This window comes from Nerophis lumbriciformis, linkage group LG03 (assembly GCF_033978685.3).
Source record: "Nerophis lumbriciformis linkage group LG03, RoL_Nlum_v2.1, whole genome shotgun sequence".
NCBI classification, from domain to species: domain Eukaryota; kingdom Metazoa; phylum Chordata; class Actinopteri; order Syngnathiformes; family Syngnathidae; genus Nerophis; species Nerophis lumbriciformis.
The window spans coordinates 26,357,501-26,381,862 of record NC_084550.2 but is presented as its reverse complement, the minus strand read 5'-3'; the positions used below and the strand labels follow the sequence as shown (position 1 = coordinate 26,381,862).

Here is a 24,362-nt window from a genome sequence, read left to right as displayed (position 1 = left end):
TTTTTTATTTACTCGTAATTTTTTGGGGGAGTTTGCGTTCGATATGTTGAGCATGTAGCAGGTAACCGGAGTTATTTCCGCACTTTTAAGACCAAGATACCGACGACCTTCGTTTCTTTGTTCGAATTTCCACCGACCTTGAACATGAATCTATAAAGACGGGCAACCGATCCGGTACTTTTTTCGGCACCGACCGAATCCGGCCGGTTCTACCGGGGACCGAATCCCGCAAAATCCAGCGGTACCATACACCTTAGAGTCATATAACTTGGTATGTCACACAAGCTAACTGCTAGCATGCTTACGTTAGCTTGCTAACATGCTAACATTAGCGTGCTAACTTTTTGAGCTGGTTTTGCAATCCTTTACACCAGAGTCATATAACTTGGCATGTGGCATTTGTTAACTGTTAGCATGCAAACAATAGCATTCTAAGTTTTTCATCTAATTTTACAAAATTGTTCTCTATTTTTGCAGCCATACACCTTAGAGTCATATAACTTATGTGACACAAGCTAACCGTTAGCATGCTTATGTTAGCTTGCTAACATTAGCGTGCTAACTCTTTGAGCTGGTTTTGCAATCATTTACACCAGAGTCATATAACTTGGTGTGTGACACAAGCTAACTGCTAGCATGCTTACGTTAGCTTGCTAACATGCTAACATTAGCGTGCTAACTTTTTGAGCTGGTTTTGCAATCCTTTACACCAGAGTCATATAACATGTGTTAACTGTTAGCATGCAAACGATAGCATGCTGGCCGACTAACTTAAGCATGCTAACTTTTTCATCAAATTTTACACTATTTTCTCAAATTTGCTCAGCCATACACCTTAGAGTCTTAAAACTTGGTATGTAACAAAAGCTATCTGTTAACATGCTTACTTTAGCGTACTAACATGCTAACATCAGTGTGCTAACTTTTTTGAGCTAGTTTTAAAATCGTTTACGCCAGAGTCATAAAACTTGGCATGTGACATTTGTTAACTGTTAGCATGCAAACGATAGCATTCTAAGTTTTTCATCTAATTTTACAAAATTGTTCTCTATTTTCGCAGCCATACACCTTAGTCATATAACTTGGTATGTCACACAAGCTAACTGCTAGCATGCTTACGTTAGCTTGCTAACATGCTAACATTAGCGTGCTAACTCTTTGAGCTAGTTTTGCAATCCTTTACACCAGAGTCATATAACTTGGCATGTGACATGTGTTAACTGTTAGCATGCAAACGATGGCATGCTGGCCGGCTAACTTAAGCATGCTAACTTTTTCATCAAATTGTACACTATTTTCTCTATTTGCTCAGCCATACACCTTAGAGTCAAATAACTTGGTATGTGACAAAAGCTATCTGTTAGCATGCTTACTTTAGCTTACTAACATTAGTGTGTTAACTTTTTGAGCTAGTTTTACAATCGTTTACGCCAGAGTCATATAACTTGGCATGTGACATTTGTTAACTGTTAGCATGCAAACGATAGCATTCTAAGTTTTTCATCTAATTTTACAAAATTGTTCTCTATTTTCGCAGCCATATACCTTAGAGTCATATAACTTGGTATGTGACACAAGCTAACTGCTAGCATGCTTACGTTAGCTTGCTAACATGCTAACATTAGCGTGCTAAGTTTTTGAGCTGGTTTTGCAATCCTTTACACCAGAGTCATATAACTTGGCATGTGACATGTGTTAACTGTTAGCATGCAAACGATAGCATGCTGGCCGGCTAACTTAAGCATGCTAACTTTTTCATCAAATTTTACACTATTTTCTCTATTTGCTCAGCCATACACCTTAGAGTCAAATAACTTGGTATGTGACAAAAGCTATCTGTTAGCATGCTTACTTTAGCTTACTAACATTAGCGTGTTAACTTTTTGAGCTAGTTTTACAATCGTTTACGCCAGAGTCATATAACTTGGCATGTGACATTTGTTAACTGTTAGCATGCAAACGATAGCATTCTAAGTTTTTCATCTAATTTTACAAAATTGTTCTCTATTTTCGCAGCCATATACCTTAGAGTCATATAACTTGGTATGTGACACAAGCTAACTGCTAGCATGCTTACGTTAGCTTGCTAACATGCTAACATTAGCGTGCTAAGTTTTTGAGCTGGTTTTGCAATCCTTTACACCAGAGTCATATAACTTGGCATGTGACATGTGTTAACTGTTAGCATGCAAACGATAGCATGCTGGCCGGCTAACTTAAGCATGCTAACTTTTTCATCAAATTTTACACTATTTTCTCTATTTGCTCAGCCATACACCTTAGAGTCATATAACTTGGTATGTGACAAAAGCTATCTGTTAGCATGCTTACTTTAGCGTGCTAACATGCTAACATTAGCGCGCTAACTTTTTGAGCTAGTTTTACAATCGTTTACGCCAGAGTCATATAACTTGGCATGTGACATTTGTTAACTGTTAGCATGCAAACAATAGCATTCTAAGTTTTTCATCTAATTTTACAAAATTGTTCTCTATTTTCGCAGCCATATACCTTGAGTCATATAACTTGGTATGTGACACAAACTAACCGTTAGCATGCTTACGTTAGCTTGCTAACATGCTAACATTAGCTTGCTAACTCTTTGAGCTGGTTTTGCAATCCTTTACACCAGTCATATAACTTGGCATGTGACATGTGTTAACTGTTAGCATGCAAACGATAGCATGCTGGCCGGCTAACTTAAGCATGCTAACTTTTTCATCAAATTTTACACAATTTTCTCTATTTGCTCAGCCATACACCTTAGAGTCATATAACTTGGTATGTGACAAAAGCTATCTGTTAGCATGCTTACTTTAGCTGGCTAACATGCTAACATTAACGTGCTAACTTTTTGAGCTAGTTTTACAATCGTTTACGCCAAAAACATATAACTTGGCATGTGGCATTTGTTAACTGTTAGCATGCAAACGATAGCATTCTAAGTTTTTCATCTAATTTTACAAAATTGTTCTCTATTTTCGCAGCCATACACCTTAGAGTCATATAACTTGGTATGTCAAACAAGCTAACTGCTAGCATGCTTACGTTAGCTTGCTAACATGCTAACATTAGCGTGCTAACTCTTTGAGCTAGTTTTGCAATCCTTTACACCAGAGTCATATAACTCGGCATGTGACATTTGTTAACTGTTAGCATGCAAACGATAGCATGCTGGCCAGCTAACTTAAGTTTTTCATCAAATTGTGCACTTTTTTTTCTATTTTTGCAGCCATACACCTTTGAGTCATATAACTTGGTATATGAAACATGCTAACTGTTATCATGCTAATGTTTGCACACACGCTAAATGTTATAATTTTTTATGTAAGCATGCTAACGTTTTAGGCTAGCTGTGTAGCTCATTGTGTATAGTTACACCTAAAACTCTTGGATTCGGACACTCGGCTCCATCCAATAAGTACGCCGGCTTCCGGCGACCCCCGGCCAGAGGGTCTGGAGCACAGAGAGCAGGCCCATCAAAATGTTATAGTTATATTATTAAATCATTCAACTTTACTTTAGTAATGAATAAATAAGACACATTTATGTATTTATTTCCACTTTTAATTAGGTTGTGACACATTGAAGTAATTATTTATTTATTCATTATTTAATTTTGTGCCCTCAATAATCAATACCCTATTGAGGGATATATATATATTTAGAAGTATATATTCTTCTTGATTGTTGTATTTTGTGTCTTTTAAAGGGCTACTGTGGACATTTTGTTATGACTTGTAAGGTAGAGAAGGATGTTGTGAGATGACTTTTTTTTAGGCTCCAAGCATAAACAAGTTGTGTTTTTTTTTAACAATATAGTAAGCATTTTTTATGTGTGGCGGCAGCAACATCTGGGCTTCTGCGACTCCGGCAGCACATGACCTGACGTAATAGGCTAAATTGTTCATGCACCCCCACACCCTCATGCTGGCAGCCAGCTGCAGCCTCAACTCATTTAGCATTTCCACTCAACTCCGCATGGTCACTATTTTATTTTTATTTAGCGTGCAGGCTTGGAATATAATGGACATTTTTATTTTTTGGGCTACTTAATGTTTGTAACCAGTTTGTGAGTAGGGCATCAAAATGCAAAAAAATGGTAAAAGTAATAAAATAAAAAAATAATCGAAAAGTTTAAGCCTTAAAGAGTAAAAATCAAGCATTAAGCCTAACCTTTGGCATTACTAGTTGTTACTTATTGTAAAAATGAAAAACCCCGTTTAGTCAAAGTGTCGGGGCCCCCTGACCAGTCGCAGTGTGGCCCCTGGCTGCTTTTCAGCGCTTCTCTTTTTGCGCACGGCGAAACAGGGCGGGCGTACGTTGACGGTTCTATTGTGAGATAAGTGATCGGCAAATGAATAGCATCCTGTCAGCGTTCCTCGTCTCACGTGGAACGTAAGTGAAGGGCCGACACTCAAGCGGCAGCGGCCATTGTCCCGCGCTTTTTAAACGGCCATTAGGCAGGGCGCCAGCGGCCCGGCGACTTTTTATTGTACGCGTTGAAGACACGCCGCCAAACATTTGCCACTTGCCAACGTTGAGCATTTTTATTTCTGGACAATTCTCTAGTTTTAAAAGGGGGAAATGCACATTTTTGGGGGGAATTTTGACTATCATTCACAATCCTTATGTAAGACAATAACACATACAGTCCTGGTCAAAAGTTTACATACACTTGTAAAGAACATCATGTCATGGCCTGATTTAGCCATTCCTTAACCACTTTTGACGTGTTTTTGGGGTCATTGTCCTGTTGGAACACAACACAGGCCCAGAGCATAATACTACCATCACCATGCTTTACAGTAGGTCTGGTGTTCCTGGGATTAAAGGCCTCACGTTGGAAGTATATATATTATGTATCAACAGGCACATTTATAATAACATTTAATATTTACGTATTTGGCTTATTTTAAGCAAACGGCAGCGCATTCATTTAAAAAAATGCATCACGACGCTCGCTTTTTCCATCAACAACATCACTGATTACGCTGTAAAACATTTTTTTTAACTATGATGCAATTTAAAAAAAAATTGTCGCGACATTTTCCAATCCATTTTTACAAGTTTTGATCATTTTACTTTTTTTTTTTTAATTGATAAAACTTTGTATAATTAAGTTGGTGATAACTTGAAAATGCAACACAATTTGGTCGAACAAAAATTTATTTAAATTACACCAGTTTTAATTAAATGTTTTTTTATAGGTTGGTTAAAGTTGGTATAATTAAGTTAGTGCAAAATTAAGCAAAATAAAAAATAAATTAAAAAGTCCAAAAACTTAATTCAAGGAAAGCAATTTTGTGTTGTAAAATTAATGTTTAAAAATTATTTATTTTTTTTATTTGATTTTTTTTGTGTTAAAAAGTCGGGATTTTTCCTGTTAAAAAGTCTGCATTTTTCCTGTCAAAAAGTCTGCATTTTTTCTTTTAAAAAGTTGGTATTTTTTCTTTTAAAAAGTCGGGATTTTTTCTGTCAAAAAGTCGGGATTTCTTCTGTCAAAAAGTCGGCATTTTTCCTGTCAAAAAGTCGGCATTTTTCCTGTCAAAAAGTCGGCATTTTTCCTATGTCGGCATTTTTTCTGTCAAAAAGTTGGTATTTTTTCTTTTAAAAAGTTGGGATTTTTTTCTGTCAAAATGTCGGGATTTCTTCTGTCAAAATTTTTTATTTTTCCTGTCAAAAAGTCGGCTTTTTTTTTGTCAAAAAGTCGGCATTTTTTCTGTCAAAAAGTTGGGATTTTTTCTGTTAAAAAGTCGGGATTTTTTTCTGTCAAAAAGCCGGGATTTCTTCTGTCAAAAAGCCGGGATTTCTTCTGTCAAAAAACCTGGATTTTTTTCCTGTCAAAAAGTCTGCATTTTTCCTGTCAAAAAGTGGGCATTTTTTCTGTCAAAAAGTTGAGATTTTTTCTGTTAAAAAATCTGGATTTTTTTCTGGTAAGAAATCTGGATTTTTTCCGTCAAAAAGTCGGGATTTCTTCTGTCAAAATATTGAGATTTTTTTTCTGTCAAAAAGTCAGCATTTTTCCTGTCAAAAAGTCGGCATTTTTTCTTTCAAAAAGTTGGGATTTTTTCTGTTAAAAAGTCGGCATTTTTTCTGTCAAAAATTCGTGATTTCTTCTGTCAAAAAATTGGGATTTTTTTCCTTGTCAAAAAGTCTGCATTTTTTTCTGTCATAAAGCTGGGATTTTTTCTGATAAAAAAATCGCGATTTTTTTCTGTCAAAAAGTCGGGATTTCTTCTGTCAAAAAATTGGGATTTATTTCCCGTCAAAAAGTCGGCATTTTTCCTGTCAAAAGTCGGCATTTTTCCTGTCAAAAAGTCTGAATTTTTTTCTGTCAAAAAGTTGGGATTTTTTTCTGTTAAAGAATCTGGATTTTTTTCTGTCAAAAAGTCGGGATTTCTTCCGTCAAAAAATTGGGATTTTTTCCGTCAAAAAATTGGGATTTTTTCCCTGTCAAAAAGTCGGCATTTTTTCTGTCAAAAAGTTGGGATTTTTTCTGTTTAAAAATCTGTATTTTTTCTGTCAAAAAGTCAGGATTTCTTCTGTCAAAGAATTGGGATTTTTTTTCCTGTCAAAAAGTCGGCATATTTCTGTCAAAAAGTTAGGATTTTTTTCTATCAAAAAGTCGGCATTTTTTTCAATTAATACAGAAAAAAATCTATTTTGTGTTGTAAAATTACTGTTTAAAAAATGTTTTTTTTTTTTTTTTTTAAATAAAAAAACCAAATATATTTTGACTATATGAAACTTAAATAGTCACAAAAAATAAAATCAACTTAATTTGCACAACAAAACCCAGTTCAATAAACTATACCTCCGCACAGTGGACAAACATAATAAAACATCACTTACTGTACAACGTCTGCTGTCATTTTTCCGGTCTAAATTGAATGCCAGGGGTCGACCAACTCGTCAGATTATGTCCTATCTTTCTACTCTCGAGGTGAGAGGCCTGATTTATGATCGAAAATGAACTTTCACCAGCTCCGAGGCGAGAATGCGGCTCACCGGTTCCAGATGTCAACACAAAAAATAGTTTGTGTTAGCACTAATGATAACAGCATTGCTAATATTTGGATTATATTCCGATCATGACATGTAAATGGAGTATTGTTGGCAAGTTTTGGATGCTTATAAACTATCGGTGCAACATAGACGGACGAGGAGAAGACGCTGTCAAAGTGGAGGCACGTAAATAAGAGCCGGTCAGAAAGATGATTTTTAAAACATCATCTCTGCAACATTTTGAGCAAAGAACCACCATTACATGTTATGTAGACCACAAGTAAGTCTTTTACATGAATAGACCCACTCATGTGCAGTGCGCCTTATACTCCGGTGCGCCCTATGGTCCGAAAAATACGGTATATTGACTCCAATTGAGGTTGTTGTTTTTTTATGGCGGCCATATGGTGGCAAATGAGCAAAACAATGTGTGCAACAACACAGAGGATCTGGGCCTGCATTTAAAAGGGTGTAACTCTGTGAACATGTTGCAGTCAAGACCCAGGAGGAGGGCTTTGGCTGCCAGGGCCCCTCGGTGTGAGACCCCGGAGGGTGTGTGTGTGTTCTTGTATTTCTACCCTTCTAGAGACATGAAGAAGGAGAAGTATCTTCCATATGAGGAGGTGTGAACAAGTGATGACATAAATCATGGTCCCAATAACATTGCATCTAATAGAGAGCCAAATACTAGAGTCCGTTGTTTTTGTTGATTTAATGTTCATACAAAAGTAAAGATTGACAGGTGCAAAGGCAGCAATATATGATAAAAGAAGACGGCAGCTAAAGAAGGACTTCCCTATTCATCCCCGCCAGGTGAACGGCTGATTTGACCACTTCCTGTGCTGACGTAAGACAAGCCATATGTGACCGTAGGATGAACAAATACTAAGACTATAGTGGACATTAACACTTAGCTTCTACAGCTGGGTTGCCCAAAGTGCGGCACAGGGGCCATCTGTGGTCCCTGACTCCTTTGTCATCGGCCTTAAGCACATTACAAAAAACAAAAAATAGAGATCACATTTGCCCCCCTGGTAATGAAATCTATCAAAATGAGGGTGGTCCCAAAAAGGAGGGATTTTTCACATTGACTGTGTGTCGCTTTTAAAAGTGCTCCCCCTCTGGTCAACATATGAAATAACAAGTGTGTGTAAGAAATCGAAATGCACCCCCTTTGGCCAAAATGTATTAAAAATATATATATATGTATATAGAGACATACTGTAATAACTTGAAGTAAATAATGAAGATTAAAAACCAATTACAAACAAAAAATGAAAAACAAAATAAATAAATGAACTAAAAGCAGTCTTTTTCTCACAATGTGTCGACTTTTTTCTTATAAAATTGGGAACAATTTCTCATATTCTTTCTGTTTCTGTAATATTGCAATATTTTCTCGTAAAATTATGACTTTTTTAAATGTAAAATTATTCCTTTTTTTTATGTAAAATTATTACTTTTTAATGCAAAATGGTGACGTGTCATATAAAATTCTAACTTTTACCACAATATTACTATTTTGTTTTTTGTTCTTGTAAAATAGTGACAGATAAATAGTGGTGAAATCTGTCAAAATGAGGGTGGTCCCAAAAAGGAGGGATCTTTTCAAATTGACCGTGTGTCGCTTTTAAAAGTGCTCCCTCTCTGGTCAACATATGAAATAACAAGTGTGTGTAAGAAATTTAAATGGGCCCCCTTTGGCCAAAATTAATAAAAAAAAAAAAAATATATATATATATATATATATATATATATATATATATATATATATATATATATATATATATATATATATATATATATATATATATATATAGAGAGAGAGAGAGAGAGAGAGAGACATACTGTAATAACGTGAAGTAAATAATGAAGATTAAAAACCAAATACAAACCAAAAATTCAAAAAATAAATAAACTAAAAAAGCAGTCTTTTTCTCACAGTGTGTCGACTTTTTTCTTATAAAATTGGGAACAATTTCTCATATTCTTTCTGTTTCTGTAATATTGCAATATTTTCTCGTAAAATTATGACTTTTTTAATGTAAAATTATTCCTTTTTTTTATGTAAAATTATTACTTTTTAATGCAAAATGGTGACATTTGTCATATAAAATTCTGACTTTTATCACAATATTACCCATTTTTTTGTTGTTCTTGTAAAATAGTGACAGATAAATTGTGGTGATGTCTATCAAAATGAAGGTGGTCCCAAAAAGGAGGGATTTTTCAATTTGACTGTGTGTCGCTTTTAAAAGTGCTCCCCCTCTGGTCAACATATGAAATAACAAGTGTGTGTAAGAAATTGAAATGCGCCCCCTTTGGCATTAAAATTTATTTTAAAAATAAATAAATATGTCTATAGAGATATACTGTAATAACTTGAAGTAAATAATGAAGATTAAAAACCAATTACAAAAAAAAGAAAGAAAAAAAAAGAAAATTAGCTAAAAGCAGTCTTTTTCCCACAATGTGTTGACTTTTTTCTTAAAAAATTGGGAATAATTTCTCATATTCTTTCTGTTTCTGTAATATTGCAATATTTTCTCGTAAAATTATTACTTTTTTTATGAAAAATTATTACTTTTTAATGCAAAATGGTGACATTTGTCATATAAAATTCTGACTTGTATCCACAATATTGCCAATTTTTTGGGTTGTTCTTGTAAAATAGTGACATTTTTTGACTTTTGCCATCATTATGCCAAATAAAATTCCGATTATTATTATAATATTGCCAACATTTTAAAGTGTTCTTATAAAATTGTGACTTTTGTCGAGTAAAATTACGACTCTTTTCATAAAATTGCCAAAATTTTAAGCTTTTCTTGTAAAATTGTGACTGTTATTGAGTAAAATTCCAACTATTATCATAACATTGCACAAATGTTCAGTTTTTCTTGTAAAATTTTGACTTGCGTTGAGTAAAACGACGACTTTTATTACAACACTGCCAAAATTCCAAGTTTTTCTTGTGAAATTGTGACATTTTTCTTGTGAAATTCCAACTCATTTTTCACAACAAGCTTTTTTTATATGTGCATAGTATGTATATACAGTGCCGGCCCAAGCCTCCATGGGGCCCTAAGCAAAATTTGATTTTGGGGCCCTCTATTTCTGCCAATAATATTGATTGTTGATCATTCACACACCTACTATAAACTCATTGCCGCTCTGGCAGTGTTGTTTACATTATCCTATTGTCAGCCTGCCATGTCTTTACAAATGACATGTCATTTATAAAGATATGGGGGTGGCCCAGTTAAGAACATAAATAATACCAATGAATGAACGAATGAAGTCCAGAGTGCCACATATGGTTCCTAATCTTAAAATGTAGAAAACATTCAGCTACAAGAGTGGCCTGGGGTTGAACAGTCCAAGTGATAAAGCTTTGTATTTACAGTAAAAGTGTCATCTTGTCTCATCAGTCTTGTACATATTAGTCTTTAATTACTAGTTTATATTTTTAGTTAATTGTTCATATTTAATGTTTACTTTGTACAAAGAGAGCGCAGTCTACTGAAGTTAAATTCATCAATAGTTTTCCCCTTTGAAAGACGCAAGGCAAATTCCTTCCATTTCACCATGTTGCTACAATGATCTTCACTGTTTTCATGCTGTTTCAGCAGTGCACCTATGTTGACCCAATCCCGCTGTCCCTCGGCTGCCAGTTTTAAGGACTTTTTGGAAAATAATTTGCAGCAAAAGCAATAGACTGCATCTTTACTTCTTGAATAAGTCAGCCAGCTACGCTTGACTTTTTCCCCATTGACTAGCTGTCTGTAGGTATAATGATAATGAAAACTTCGGCCATCATGCCGTTTGGGGAATGAAAAGTTCTCCTTAATAGACAGTGGTCCTCTGATCACCTGCTCAGTCCTGTCTGAATCTGAGAGGAAAGATATGGCGTCACATTAGTGCCAAAAATCCGAACGCATAAAAACTGTTATCGCGCGCTGATTCTCCACTTCGTGCGCGCGCGCGACACCCTTTTGCGCGCGCGGTGCCTTTCTGCGCGCGCGCCGTCTCGGTCTGTGCGCTCTCTGTGTACTCCTGGCATCTCTCCTCGCGCTGTCATGTTTCTTTTTGGCACTTTGGGGGCGGGTATGCTTAGACGGCCCCTCCTTTCTGATTGGCACTGAGCATTTTTCATATGACCAATGATTCTCCAGCGTAGCAACGTTGTAGCCATCTTACCTCGGACATCTAGCCTCAATCATTACATTGATGTCAATGGTACATGTACTAATTAAATTACCATAACTTGCTCGATTTTCGACCAATTTTCAAACGGTTTGCCTTGTTACAAATCTTATTACATGTAGATATGAACAGGGGCGCCGCTAGGGATTTTGGGCCCCATGTAAAAAATCTTTACAGGGCCCCCAACACAGTGTCATTATTTTTTCTGTATTATAATTTCATCATCATTAGGGGCCTCTCTGGGCCCCCCTCCATCATGGGCCCCTAGAATCCGTCTCCTTTACCCCCCCCCTTTTCGGTGCCCCTGGATATGACATAGGATGCTGTACCTGTTGAAATTACCTCTTTCGCTATAAAAAAAAAAGACTTAATTGTGCAACATAGTTGTGTAGGGTCAGTGTTAGTCAGTTCTCTGATTATTTTAAACTGTTTCAGAATACATTATTAAAAGGCTATTTTTAACATTTTAAAAACAAAATTCAAAGATTATTTCATTAATTTTATGGCTGAATCAAAAGAAATTCCATAAATTAGAAAACAAATGTTCAAGAAGAAGTGAAAACTTTGCGCCTATAACAATCTTGATACATATTGACAATGACCCGCCCTGCTATACTTCTGATTGGCTCTGAGCATTTTTCGCCTGACCAATCAGAAAGAAGTGCCAAAACGAAACATGCCAGCGCACAGACCGAGACGGCGCGCGCGCAAAAAGGCACCACACGCGCGCAAAAGGGTGTCGCGCGCGCGCATGAAGTGGAGAATCAGCGCGCGATAACAGTTTTTATGCGCTCGGATTTTTGGCACTAATGTGACGCACTGACGCCATAGCAGGCGGCAAACGTCACAGGTGCAGCAGAGGCAGCTTTACATTTAAAGAGAGGCAGGAAGAATCACTAGGCCTAGATCAGCAGCAGCAATCTGTTGACCTAAAATTGTGTTTTTGTACAATAATATATCTTTGATAATTTAGAAATCATCAGTCAGACTCGTACATACAAAAAATTAAAAATAAGAATTTTTTTGTTAATTGCTTTTGGGGGCCCCCTAGTGGCCGCGGGGCCCTAAGCAAGCGCTTAGTACGCTTATGCCTTGGGCCGGCTCTGTGTATATATTATTAATGTTGTAAATACACGTCTTTATATATCTAGAAAGGCTGGTCCTAAAGAGGGAAGCTTTTTTCTCAGGTCTCCAGAAGGTACGAAATACAAGTGTGTGTGTGTGTGTGTGTGTGTGTGTGTGTGTGTGTGTGTGTGTGTGTGTGTGTGTGTGTGTGTGTGTGTGTGTGTGTGCAGGGGGGGCATTGGCAATGTCAGGTTGTGGAGACAGACGAGGATTTGGAAGAGTCAAGTGGCTGAAAGGGGATGTGTTGGTGGTCTGCAGCGTTGCAGCAGCTGCCTCTGAAAACAGGGAAGAAGCGGGAGAGAAAGGTTGAAGGTGGCAGACGAGTCGGATGCGAGGCCTGTGGGCTTTTATTTGGTCTCCTAACTTCAATCTGTCGGAAGAAAAGGGAGCTTGGCGGCGGCCCAACGATGCTGCAGACTCAGTGGCCTAGTGGCTAGAGTGTCCGCCCTGAGATCGGTAGGTTGTGGGTTCAAACCCCGGCCGAGTCATATCAAAGACTATAAAAATGGGACCCATTACCTCCCTGCTTGGCACTCAGTATCAAGGGTTGGAATTGGGGGTTAAATCACCAAAAATGATTCCCGGGCGCGGCCACCGCTGCTGCCCACTGCTCCCCTCACCTCCCAGGGGGTGATCAAGGGTGATGGGTTAAATGCAGAGAATAATTTCGCCACACCTAGTGTGTGTGTGACAATCATTGGTACTTTAACTTTAACTTTTTAACTTTAACTCGTCATACTACTCTGCCACTCACTTTAGAACTGGCCTGTACTAACTTTTTGACTTGGGGGCAAAGAATATGCTTTTAGCCGACTGCACGTAAAGTAACTAAATACACATATACATATATACATATATTTATATACATATATATATATACATACATATATATATATATACATATATATATATATATATATATATGTATATATATATATATATATTTACATACACACAGACATACATACATACATACATACATACATACATACATACATACATATATATATATATATTTACATACACACACACACACACACATACATATATATATATATATATATACATATATTTATGTATATATATATATATGTATATGTGTGTGTGTATGTATATATATATATATATATATATATATACATATATACATATATATATACATATATATATATATATATATTTACATACACACACACACATATACATATATTTATGTATATATATATACATATATTTATGTGTATATATATATATATATATATATATATATATATATATATATATGTATGTATGTATACATATGTATATATATATAAATTTGCAGCAACTAAACTAAGTCTTTCCCATCATGCATTGTACCGGATATAAATGCGTGTCACTTTCAATTATGTGCGGTGTTTGGACATTTTTTATTTATTTATTTATTTTTAATAGTATTCACAAAATTCTGTGTCATGTGTGACCACGTGTGTTGACTTGTTCGGTCGGTTGTGGTTAACGCCATGAGTGGGTTGTTTGGGTCGGGTCATCTCAGTACATGCTGTGCTTATGTGTAAAATCCTTGTTTAATCACCGGATGTTTCTCACTTGACGGTGGCAAATTTGCAGAAACTAGGTCATACCAAAGACTATAAAAATGGGACCCATTACCTCCCTGCTTACCTCACCTGCTTGACACTCAGCATCAAGGGTTGGAATTGGGGGGTTAAATCACCAAAAATGATTCCCGGGCGCAGCACCCGCTGCTGCTCACTGCTCCCCTCACCTCCCAGGGGGTGATCAAGGGTGATGGGTCAAATGCAGAGAATAATTTTGCCACACCTAGTGTGTGTGTGTGTGTGACAGTCCTGGGTACTTTAACTTTTTTTAAACTGTGTTTTTCCCATCATGCATTGTACCGGACTTAAATGGGTGTCATTTTGAATTATGTGTAGTATTTGGACTTTAAAAAAATATATTTTTAAAGTATTCACAAAATTCTGTGTGATGTGTGACCACGTGTGTTGACTTGTTCGGTCGGTTGCGGTTAACGCCATGAGTGGGTTGTTTGGGTCGGGTCTTACAAGTACATGCTGCGCTTATGTGTAAAATCCTTCTTTAATAACCGGATGTTTCTCACTTGATGGTGGCAAATTTGCAGCAATTTAACGGCGTTTTTCCCATCATGCATTGTACCGGATTTAAATGGGTGTCATTTTGAATTATGTGTAGTGTTTGGACATTTTTTTATTTTTTTTTTATAGTATTCACAAAATTCAGTGTGATGTGTGACCACGCGTGTTGACTTGTTCGGTCGGTTGCGGTTAACGCCATGAGTGGGTTGTTTGGGTCAGGTCATACAAGTACATGCTGTGCTGTCTTTATGTGTAAAATCCTTGTTTAATAACGTTTTTCGTTCACATGACGATGGCAAATATGCAGCAATTAAACTGTGTTTTTTCCCATCATGCATTGTACCGGATTTAAATGGGTGTCATTTTGAATTATGTGCAGTGTTTGGACATTTTTTAAAATTTTGTTTAATAGTATTCACAAAATTCTGTGTTATGTGTAACCACGTGTATTGACTTGTTCGGTCGGTTGCAGTTAACGCCATGAGTGGGTTGTTTGGGTCGGGTCATACAAGTACATGCTGTGCTGTCTTTATGTGTAAAATCCTTGTCTAATAACGTTTTTTTTTCACATGACGGTGGCAAATATGCAGCAATTAAACTGCGTTTTTTTCCCATCATGCATTGTACCGGATTTAAATGGGTGTCATTTTGAATTATGTGTAGTGTTTGGACATTTATTTTGTATTTTTTTAATAGTATTCACAAAATTCTGTGTGATGTGTGACCACGTGTGTTGACTTGTTCGGTCGGTTGCGGTTAACGCCATGAGTGGGTTGTTTGGGTCGGGTCATACAAGTACATGCTGTGCTGTCTTTATGTGTAAAATCCTTGTTTAATAACGTTTTTTTTCACATGACGGTGGCAAATATGCAGCAATTAAACTGCGTTTTTTTCCCATCATGCATTGTACCGTATTTAAATGGGTGTCATTTAGAATTATGTGTAGTGTTTGGACATTTTTTTTTCTTTTTTATAGTATTCACAAAATTCAGTTATGTGTGACCACATGTTCGGTCGGTTGCGGTTAACGCCATGAGTGGGTTGTTTGGGTCGGGTCATACAAGTACATGCTGTGCTGTCTTTATGTGTAAAATCCTTGTTTAATAACGTTTTTTTTTTTTCACATGACGGTGGCAAATTTGCTGCAATAAAAAAAGGTGTAGATCCCTTATTAAGCTTGCGGGTGGTAGTTTGGACAACCCCCCGGTTTAGAAGTCCAACACCCGGCTTCTCTCCAACACCCGTCCTTCCTCCCCTCTTCTGCATTCTGCATAGGTGCCGGAGTGACAACAGGCTATTCATTGGGGATGTCGAGGAAGAAAGGACTCGGGGATGTTTTTTTTTTTCCTTGCTCAGCGAGCGTAGGAGCTGGACAGAAGTGGTGGTAAGCAGGGAGGGTGCGTATTGCCGAAATACGGGGGCAAAAAAAAGGGGGAGGTAAATCACGAGTAGAGCGAGAGAGAGAGTGGGTACACACTGCAAGTGCGAAAGGGAGGGAGAACCGGGACCACTGAAGGAGGTTTTGGGGGCGGTGCGGGTGTTGTGGATCGGGAGAGAGAGAGAGAGAGAGAGAGAGAGAGGAAGCAGAGCTTCATCGGATGAAATGAGGTGAAAGTAATTCCGCATTAATCAAGCCTGGGCAAAAGGGAGCGAATCCTGCGTTTTCTCCCCCCTCATTCGCTGAAAGGCAAGGTGTGGATGACGGAACCTACCGGAGCCGGCAGATTAGCACCACCGGATCACAGCGTCGCACCATGTCCGAATCCAACGCCATCGCCGCTTGCACCGCCGACCAGGTCAGTCCACGCCGGGTTTTTTTTACACACGTGTCGCCATACCCCCACGGAGGGTACGGTTCCGGGCGGTGAATCGCGTTCAAGTCGGAGTTTGGACGCGGTTGGGAGTAGTTTATAGGAGCGGGCGAGTTGAAGCGCCCGTATCAAAGAAGGTATTGTCGGGTGCCGGAGCTGCCCGGACAACGGTACAGGCTCCCGAAAGAATTGAATTCATCAAGACGAGCTATTGTCTCCGCCGCCTTATTTTTCAGTGATCATTCAGGGGGTCTGTGACGACTCAATGCCCCCCGCGCCTGGCGGGGAGGGGGGGACGCAGCTCTTTAAAAACCCGACCACGTGTGGCGGCGCTGAAAAGTTCTTATAAGTAATTGCAGTGGGAAGTCCGGGCGCCGGCCGTGAGAGACGGGGAGCGCTAAGGAAGTGGGCCGGACCCGCCGTGTGTGTGAAAGAGGGTGACGGAGGAGAGGAGCGGAAGGGTCCGGAAAAAGGGGAGATATTTATGCCCCCCAAGTGCCCTCCCTCCCCGCCGCCCGTCCACAAGCCGCTGTCATCAAACACACTGGCACAGGGCGGACTTGGAAAGACTCGGAAACAATTAAATCCTCTGCTGGGTCGAAGATAAACGGCGTATTTACGAGGTGGAAACAAAAGTTCTTGTCTCCTGTTTCCGATTGCGGAGGTCTGGCGGGCAAACACGCGCACTTTCGGGCTTATGCGCAAAGCGCGCGCCGAGAAATGGGAGATTGAGAGGAAAAAATGGGTCTGGGGTGTGTATAAATATATAAATGTGTATGTGTGTATAAATGATATATACACTTTTAGCTGTAAATACCTGTTGTTGTTTTTCCAGGAACACTAATACCAAAAGTCACAATGTCCCATAGAGTTCTAAAAACCGACCACCTCAAAAAAACGGAATGGAATTTTACAGTTTTTTACTAAACGGGACACCCAAAATGTACATTAAAGTGAAGAAAGTGGGATTTACAATATTACCTACGAACAATAAAACACTGAATATTAACAACCTATGAACATCAGACCAGCTCTTCCATAGCTGTGTATATTTTACAATCAAGCAAAACACAACAAAATGTAACAAAACAGCAAAATATGAATGCAAAGTGTAATAAACAGGCGGACTTTGAAAGACTCGAAAACAATTAAATCCTCTGCCGGGTCGAAGATAAACGGCGTATTTACGAGGTGGAAACAAAAGTTCTTGTCTCCTGTTTCCGACCGCTGAAGTCTGCGGGCAAACGCACGCACTTTCGGGCTTATGCACAAAGCGCGCGCCAAGAAATGGGAGATTGAGAGAAAAAATGTGTCTGGGGGCCAAATGTGTATGTGTGTATAAATGATATATACACATTTACCTGTAAATACCTGTAGTTTTTTTCAGGAACACTAATACCAAAAGGCACAATGTCCCATAGAGTTCTAAAAACCGACCACCTCAAAAAAACGGAATGGAATTTTACAGTTTTTTACTAAACGGGACACCTAAAATGTACATTAAAGTGAAGAAAGTGGGATTTACAATATTAGCTACGAACAATATAACACTGAATATTAACAACATATGAACATCAGACCAGCTCTTCCATAGCTGTGTATATTTTACAATCAAGCAAAACACAACAAAATGTAACAAAACAGCAACATATGAATGCAAAGTGTTATAAACAGGCGGACTTTGAAAGACTCGGAAACAATTAAACGGCGTATTTACGAGGTGGAAACAAAAGTTCTTGTCTCCTGTTTCCGACCGCTGAGGTCTGCGGGCAAACGCGCGCAATTTCGCGGCTTATGCGCAAAGCGCGCACCGAGAAATGGTCGGCGTGGCTTACACGGGTGTCAGAAATTCTTTTTGTTTTAATTTTTTTGTCTTGACTAGAATATATTTGCCCACATCGTCAAATATTTTGACTCGGGGGCCACATTGAGAGAAACAAATGTGTCTGGGGGCGCCAATGTGTATGTGTGTGGAAATGATATATACACATTTAGCTGTTGTTTTTTCCAGGAACACTAATGCCAAAAGTTACAATGTCCCATAGAGTTCTAAAAACATTGACAGACCACCTGAAAAAAAATGGAATGGAATTTTACAGTTTTTTACTAAACGGAACACCCAAAATGTACATTAAAGTGAAGAAAGTGGGATTAACAATATTACCTACGAACAATAAAACACTGAATATTAACAACATATGAACAACAGACCAGCTCTTCCATAGCTGTGTATATTTTACAAACAGGCTAAACACAACAAAAATGTAACAAAACAGCAAAATATGAATGCAAAGTGTAATAAACAGGCGGACTTTGAAAGACTCGGAAACAATTAAATCCTCTGCCGGGTCGAAGATAAACGGCGTATTTACGAGGTGGAAACAAAAGTTCTTGTCTCCTGTTTCCGACCGCGGAGGTCTGGCGGGCAAACACGCGCACTTTCGCGGCTTATGCGCAAAGCGCGCGCCGAGAAATGGGAGATTGAGAGAAAAAATTGGTCTGAGGGCCAAAAGTGTATGTGTGTATAAATGATATATACACTTTTAACTGTAAATACCTGTTGTTTTTTTCCAGGAACACTAATACCAAAAGTCACAATGTCCCATAGAGTTCTAAAAACCGACCACCTCAAAAAAACGGAATGGAATTGTACAGTTTTTTACTAAACGGGACACCCAAAATGTACATTAAAGTGAAGAAAGTGGGATTTACAATATTAGCTACGAACAATAAAACACTGAATATTAACAACCTATGAACATCAGACCAGCTCTTCCATAGCTGTGTATATTTTACAATCAAGCAAAACACAACAAAAATGTAACAAAACAGCAAAATATGAATGCAAAGTGTAATAAACAGGCGGACTTTGACAGACTCGGAAACAATTAAATCCTCTGCCGGGTCGAAGATAAACGGCGTATTTACGAGGTGGAAACAAAAGTTCTTGTCTCCCGTTTCCGACCGCTGAGGTCTGCGGGCAAACACGCGCACTTTTGCGGCTTATGCGCAAAGCGCGCGCCGAGAAATGGGAGTTTGAGAGAAAAAATGGGTCTGGGGGCCAAATGTGTATGTGTGTATAAATGATATATACACATTTAGCTGTAAATACCTGTAGTTTTTTTCAGGAACACTAATACCAAAAGTCACAATGTCCCATAGAGTTCTAAAAACCGACCACCTCAAAAAAACGGAATGGAATTTTACATATTTTTTACTAAACGGGACACCCAAAATGTAGATTAAAGTGAAGAAAGTGGGATTTACAATATTAGCTATGAACAATAAAACACTGAATATTAACAACATATGAACATCAGACCAGCTCTTCCATAGCTGTGTATATTTTACAATCAAGCAAAACACAACAAAAATGTAACAAAACAGCAAAATATCAATCAATCAATCAATCAATGTTTATTTATATAGCCCTAAATCACAAGTGTCTCAAAGGGCTGCACAAGCCACAAAATATGAATGCAAAGTGTAATAAACAGGCAGATTTTGAAAGACTCGGAAACAATTAAATCCTCGGCCGGGTCGAAGATAAATGCCGTATTTACGAGGTGGAAACAAAAGTTCTTGTCTCCTGTTTCCGACCGCTGAGGTCTGGCGGGCAAACACGCGCACTTTCGCGGCTTATGCGCAAAGCGCGCGCCGAGAAATGGGAGATTGAGAGAAAAAATGGGTCTGGGGTGTGTATAAATATATAAATGTGTATGTGTGTATAAATGATATATACACTTTTAGCTGTAAATACCTGGGTTTTTTTCAGGAACACTAATACCAAAAGTCACAATGTCCCATAGAGTTCTAAAAACTGACCACCTCAAAAAAACGAAATGGAATTTTACAGTTTTTTACTGAACGGGACACCCAAAATGTACATTAAAGTGAAGAAAGTGGGATTTACAATATTAGCTATGAACAATAAAACACTGAATATTAACAACATATGAACATCAGACCAGCTCTTCCATAGCTGTGTATATTTTACAATCAAGCAAAACACAACAAAATGTAACAAAACAGCAAAATATGAATGCAAAGTGTAACAAACAGGCGGACTTTGAAAGACTCGGAAACAATTAAATGCTCTGCCGGGTCGAAGATAAACGCCGTATTTACGAGGTGGAAACAAAAGTTCTTGTCGCCTGTTTCCGACCGCTGAGGTCTGGCGGGCAAACTCGCGTACTTTCGCGGCTTATGCGCAAAGCGCGCGCCGGGAAATGGGAGATTGAGAGAAAAAAATGGGTCTGGGGGCTAAATGTGTACGTGTGTATAAATGATATATACACATTTAGCTGTAAATACCTGTAGTTTTTCCAGGAACACTAATACCAAAAGTCACAATGTCCCATAGAGTTCTAAAAACCGACCACCTCAAAAAAACAAAATGGAATTTTACAGTTTTTTACTGAATGGGACACCCAAAATGTACATTAAAGTGAAGAAAGTGGGATTTACAATATTACCTATGAACAATAAAACACTGAATATTAACAACATATGAACATCAGACCAGCTCTTCCACAGCTGTGTATATTTTATAATCAAGCAAAACACAACAAAATTTAACAAAACAGCAAAATATGAATGCAAAGTGTAATAAACAGGCGGACTTTGAAAGACTCGGAAACAATTAAATCCTCTGCCGGGTCGAAGATAAACGGCGTATTTACGAGGTGGAAACAAAAGTTCTTGTCTCCTGTTTCCGACCGCTGAGGTCTGCGGGCAAACACGCGCACTTTCGCGGCTTATGCGCAAAGCGCGCGCCGAGAAATGGTCGGCGTTGCAGAAATTCATCTTGTTTTCATTTTATTGTCTTGACTAGAATATATTTGCCCACATCTTTGACCGGAGCTTGGCAAATATGTTGACTCGGGGGCCAAATTGAGAGAAAAAAATGGGTCCGGGGGCCTAATATGTATGTGTGTGGAAATTATATATACACATGTAGCTGTAAATACCTGTAGTTTTTTTTCAGGAACACTAATACCAAAAGTCACAATGTCCCAAAGAGTTCTAAAAACCGACCACCTCAAAAAAACAGAATGGAATTTTACAGTTTTTTACTAAACGGGACACCCAAAATGTACATTAAAGTGAAGAAAGTGGGACTTACAATATTAGCTATGAACAATAAAACACTGAATATTAACAACCTATGAACATCAGACCAGCTCTTCCATAGCTGTGTATATTTTATAATCAAGCAAAACACAACAAAATTTAACAAAACAGAAAAATATGAATGCAAAGTGTAATAAACAGGCGGACTTTGAAAGACTCGGAAACAATTAAATCCTCTGCCAGGTCGAAGATGAATGCCGTATTTACGAGGTGGAAACAAAAGTTCTTGTCTCTCGTTTCCGACCGCTGAGGTTTGGTGGGCAAACACGCGCACTTTCGGGCTTATGCGCAAAGCGCGCGCCAAGAAATGGTCGGCGTTGCAGAAATTCATCTTGTTTTCATTTTATTGTCTTGACTAGAATATATTTGCCCACATCTTTGATGGGCAAATGTGTTGACTCGGGGGCCACATTGAGAGAAAAAAATGGGTCCGGGGGCCAAATATGTATGTGTGTGGAAATTATATATAACATTTAGCTGTAAATACCTGTAGTTTTTTTTGAGGAACACTAACACCAAAAGTCACAATGTCCCAAAGAGTTCTAAAAACCGACCACCTCAAAAAAACAGAATGGAATTTTACAGTTTTTTACTGAACGGGAAACCCAAAATGTACATTAAAATAAAGAAAGTTGGATTTACAATATTAGCTACGAACAATAAAGCACTGAATATTAACAACATATGAACATCGCTCATCTTTTAAGTGGGATTTACAATATTACCTACGAACAATAAAACACTGAATATTAACAACATATGAACATCAGACCAGCTCTTCCATAGCTGTGTATATTTTACAATCAAGCAAAACACAACAAAAATGTAACAAAACAGCAAAATATGAATGCAAAGTGTAATAAACAGGCGGACTTTGAAAGACTCGGAAACAATTAAACGGCGTATTTACGAGGTGGAAACAAAAGTTCTTGTCTCCTGTTTCCGACCGCTGAAGTCTGCGGGCAAACGCGCGCAATTTCGCGGCTTATGCGTAAAGTGCGCACCGAGAAATGGTCGGCGTGGCTTACACGGGTGTCGGAAATTCTTTTCGTTTTCATTTTTTTGTCTTGAGTAGAATATATTTGCCCACATCGTCAAATATTTTGACTTGGGGGCCACATTGAGAGAAACAAATGTGTCAGGGGGGGCCAATGTGTATGTGTGTGGAAATGATATATACACATTTAGCTGTAAATACCTGTAGTTTTTTTTTTCCAGGAACACTAATACCAAAAGTTACAATGTCCGATAGAGTTCTAAAAACATTGACAGACCACCTGAAAAAAAACGAAATGGAATTTTACAGTTTTTTACTAAACGGAACACCCAAAATGTACATTAAAATAAAAAAAGTGGGATTTACAATATTAACTATAAACAATAAAACACTGAATATTAACAACATATGAACATCAGACCAGCTCTTCCATAGCTGTGTATATTTTACAATCAAGCAAAACACAACAAAATGTAACAAAACAGCAAAATATGAATGCAAAGTGTAATAAACAGGCGGACTTTGAAAGACTCGGAAACAATTAAATCCTCTGCCGGGTCGAAGATAAATGCCGTATTTACGAGGTGGAAACAAAAGTTCTTGTCTCCTGTTTCCGACCGCTGAGGTCTGCGGGCAAACACGCGCACTTTCGAGGCTTATGCGCAAAGCGCGCGCCGAGAAATGGGAGATGGAGAGAAAAAATGGATCTGGGGTGTGTATAAATATATAAATGTGTATGTGTGTATAAATGATCTATACACTTTTAGCTGTAAATACCTGTTTTTTTTTCCCAAGAACACTAATACCAAAAGTCACAATGTCCCATAGAGTTCTAAAAACCGGCCACCTCAAAAAAACGAAATAGAATTTTACAGAATTTTACTGAACGGGACACCCAAAATTTACATTAAAGTGAAGAAAGTGGGATTTACAATATTAGCTACAAACAATAAAACACTGAATATTAACAACCTATGAACATCAGACCAGCTCTTCTATAGCTGTGTATATTTTACAAATCAAGCAAAACACAACAAAAATGTAACAAAACAGCAAAATATGAATGCAAAGTGTAACAAACAGGCGGACTTTGAAAGACTCGGAAACAATTAAATCCTCTGCCGGGTCGAAGATAAACACCGTATTTACGAGGTGGAAACAAAAGTTCTTGTCTCCTGTTTCCTACCGCTGAAGTCTGCGGGCAAACGCACGCACTTTCGCGGCTTATGCGCAAAGCGCGCGCCGAGAAATGGGAGTTTGAGAGAAAAAATGGGTCTGGGGGCCAAATGTGTATGTGTGTATAAATGATATATACACTTTTAGCTGTAAATACCTGTTGTTGTTTTTTCAGGAACACTAATACCAAAAGTCACAATGTCCCATAGAGTTCTAAAAACCAACCACCTCAAAAAAGCGAAATGGAATTTTACAGTTTTTTACTGAACGGGACACCCAAAATGTACATTAAAGTGAAGAAAGTGGGATTTACAATATTACCTACGAACAATAAAACACTGAATATTAACAACATATGAACATCAAACCAGCTCTTCCATAGCTGTGTATATTTTACAATCAAGCAAAACACAACAAAAATGCAACAAAACAGCAAAATATGAATGCAAAGTGTAATAAACAGGCGGACTTTGAAAGACTCGGAAACAATTAAATCCTCTGCCGGGTCGAAGATAAACGGCGTATTTATGAGGTGGAAACAAAAGTTCTTGTCTCCTGTTTCCGACCGCTGAGGTCTGGCGGGCAAACACGCGCACTTTCGGGCTTATGCGCAAAGCGCGCGCCGAGAAATGGGAGATTGAGAGAAAAAATGGGTCTGTGGGCCAAATGTGTATGTGTGTATAAATGAAATACACACATTTAGCTGTAAATACCTGTAGTTTTTTTTCCAGGAACACTAATACCAAAAGTTACAATGTCCCATAGAGTTCTAAAAACATTGACAGACCACCT

At 38.1% G+C, this 24,362-nt stretch overlaps 1 protein-coding gene across 2 annotated transcripts in view; it reads left to right on the top strand.

Moving 5' to 3' along the window:
• Positions 1–24,362, top strand: part of slc6a9 (solute carrier family 6 member 9) — a 187,210-nt gene that overhangs the window by 32,756 nt on the left and 130,092 nt on the right. The window contains exon 1 of one of the 2 annotated variants that reach the window (XM_061936101.1): positions 16,005–16,249. The exons of the other annotated variant lie outside the window; for it this stretch is intronic. Within the exon in view, the coding sequence (XP_061792085.1) occupies positions 16,208–16,249 (42 nt within the window). The 5' untranslated portion in view covers positions 16,005–16,207. Of the gene's footprint in view, positions 1–16,004; positions 16,250–24,362 lie in introns of those variants that run through there. 2 annotated transcript variants of the gene reach the window in all.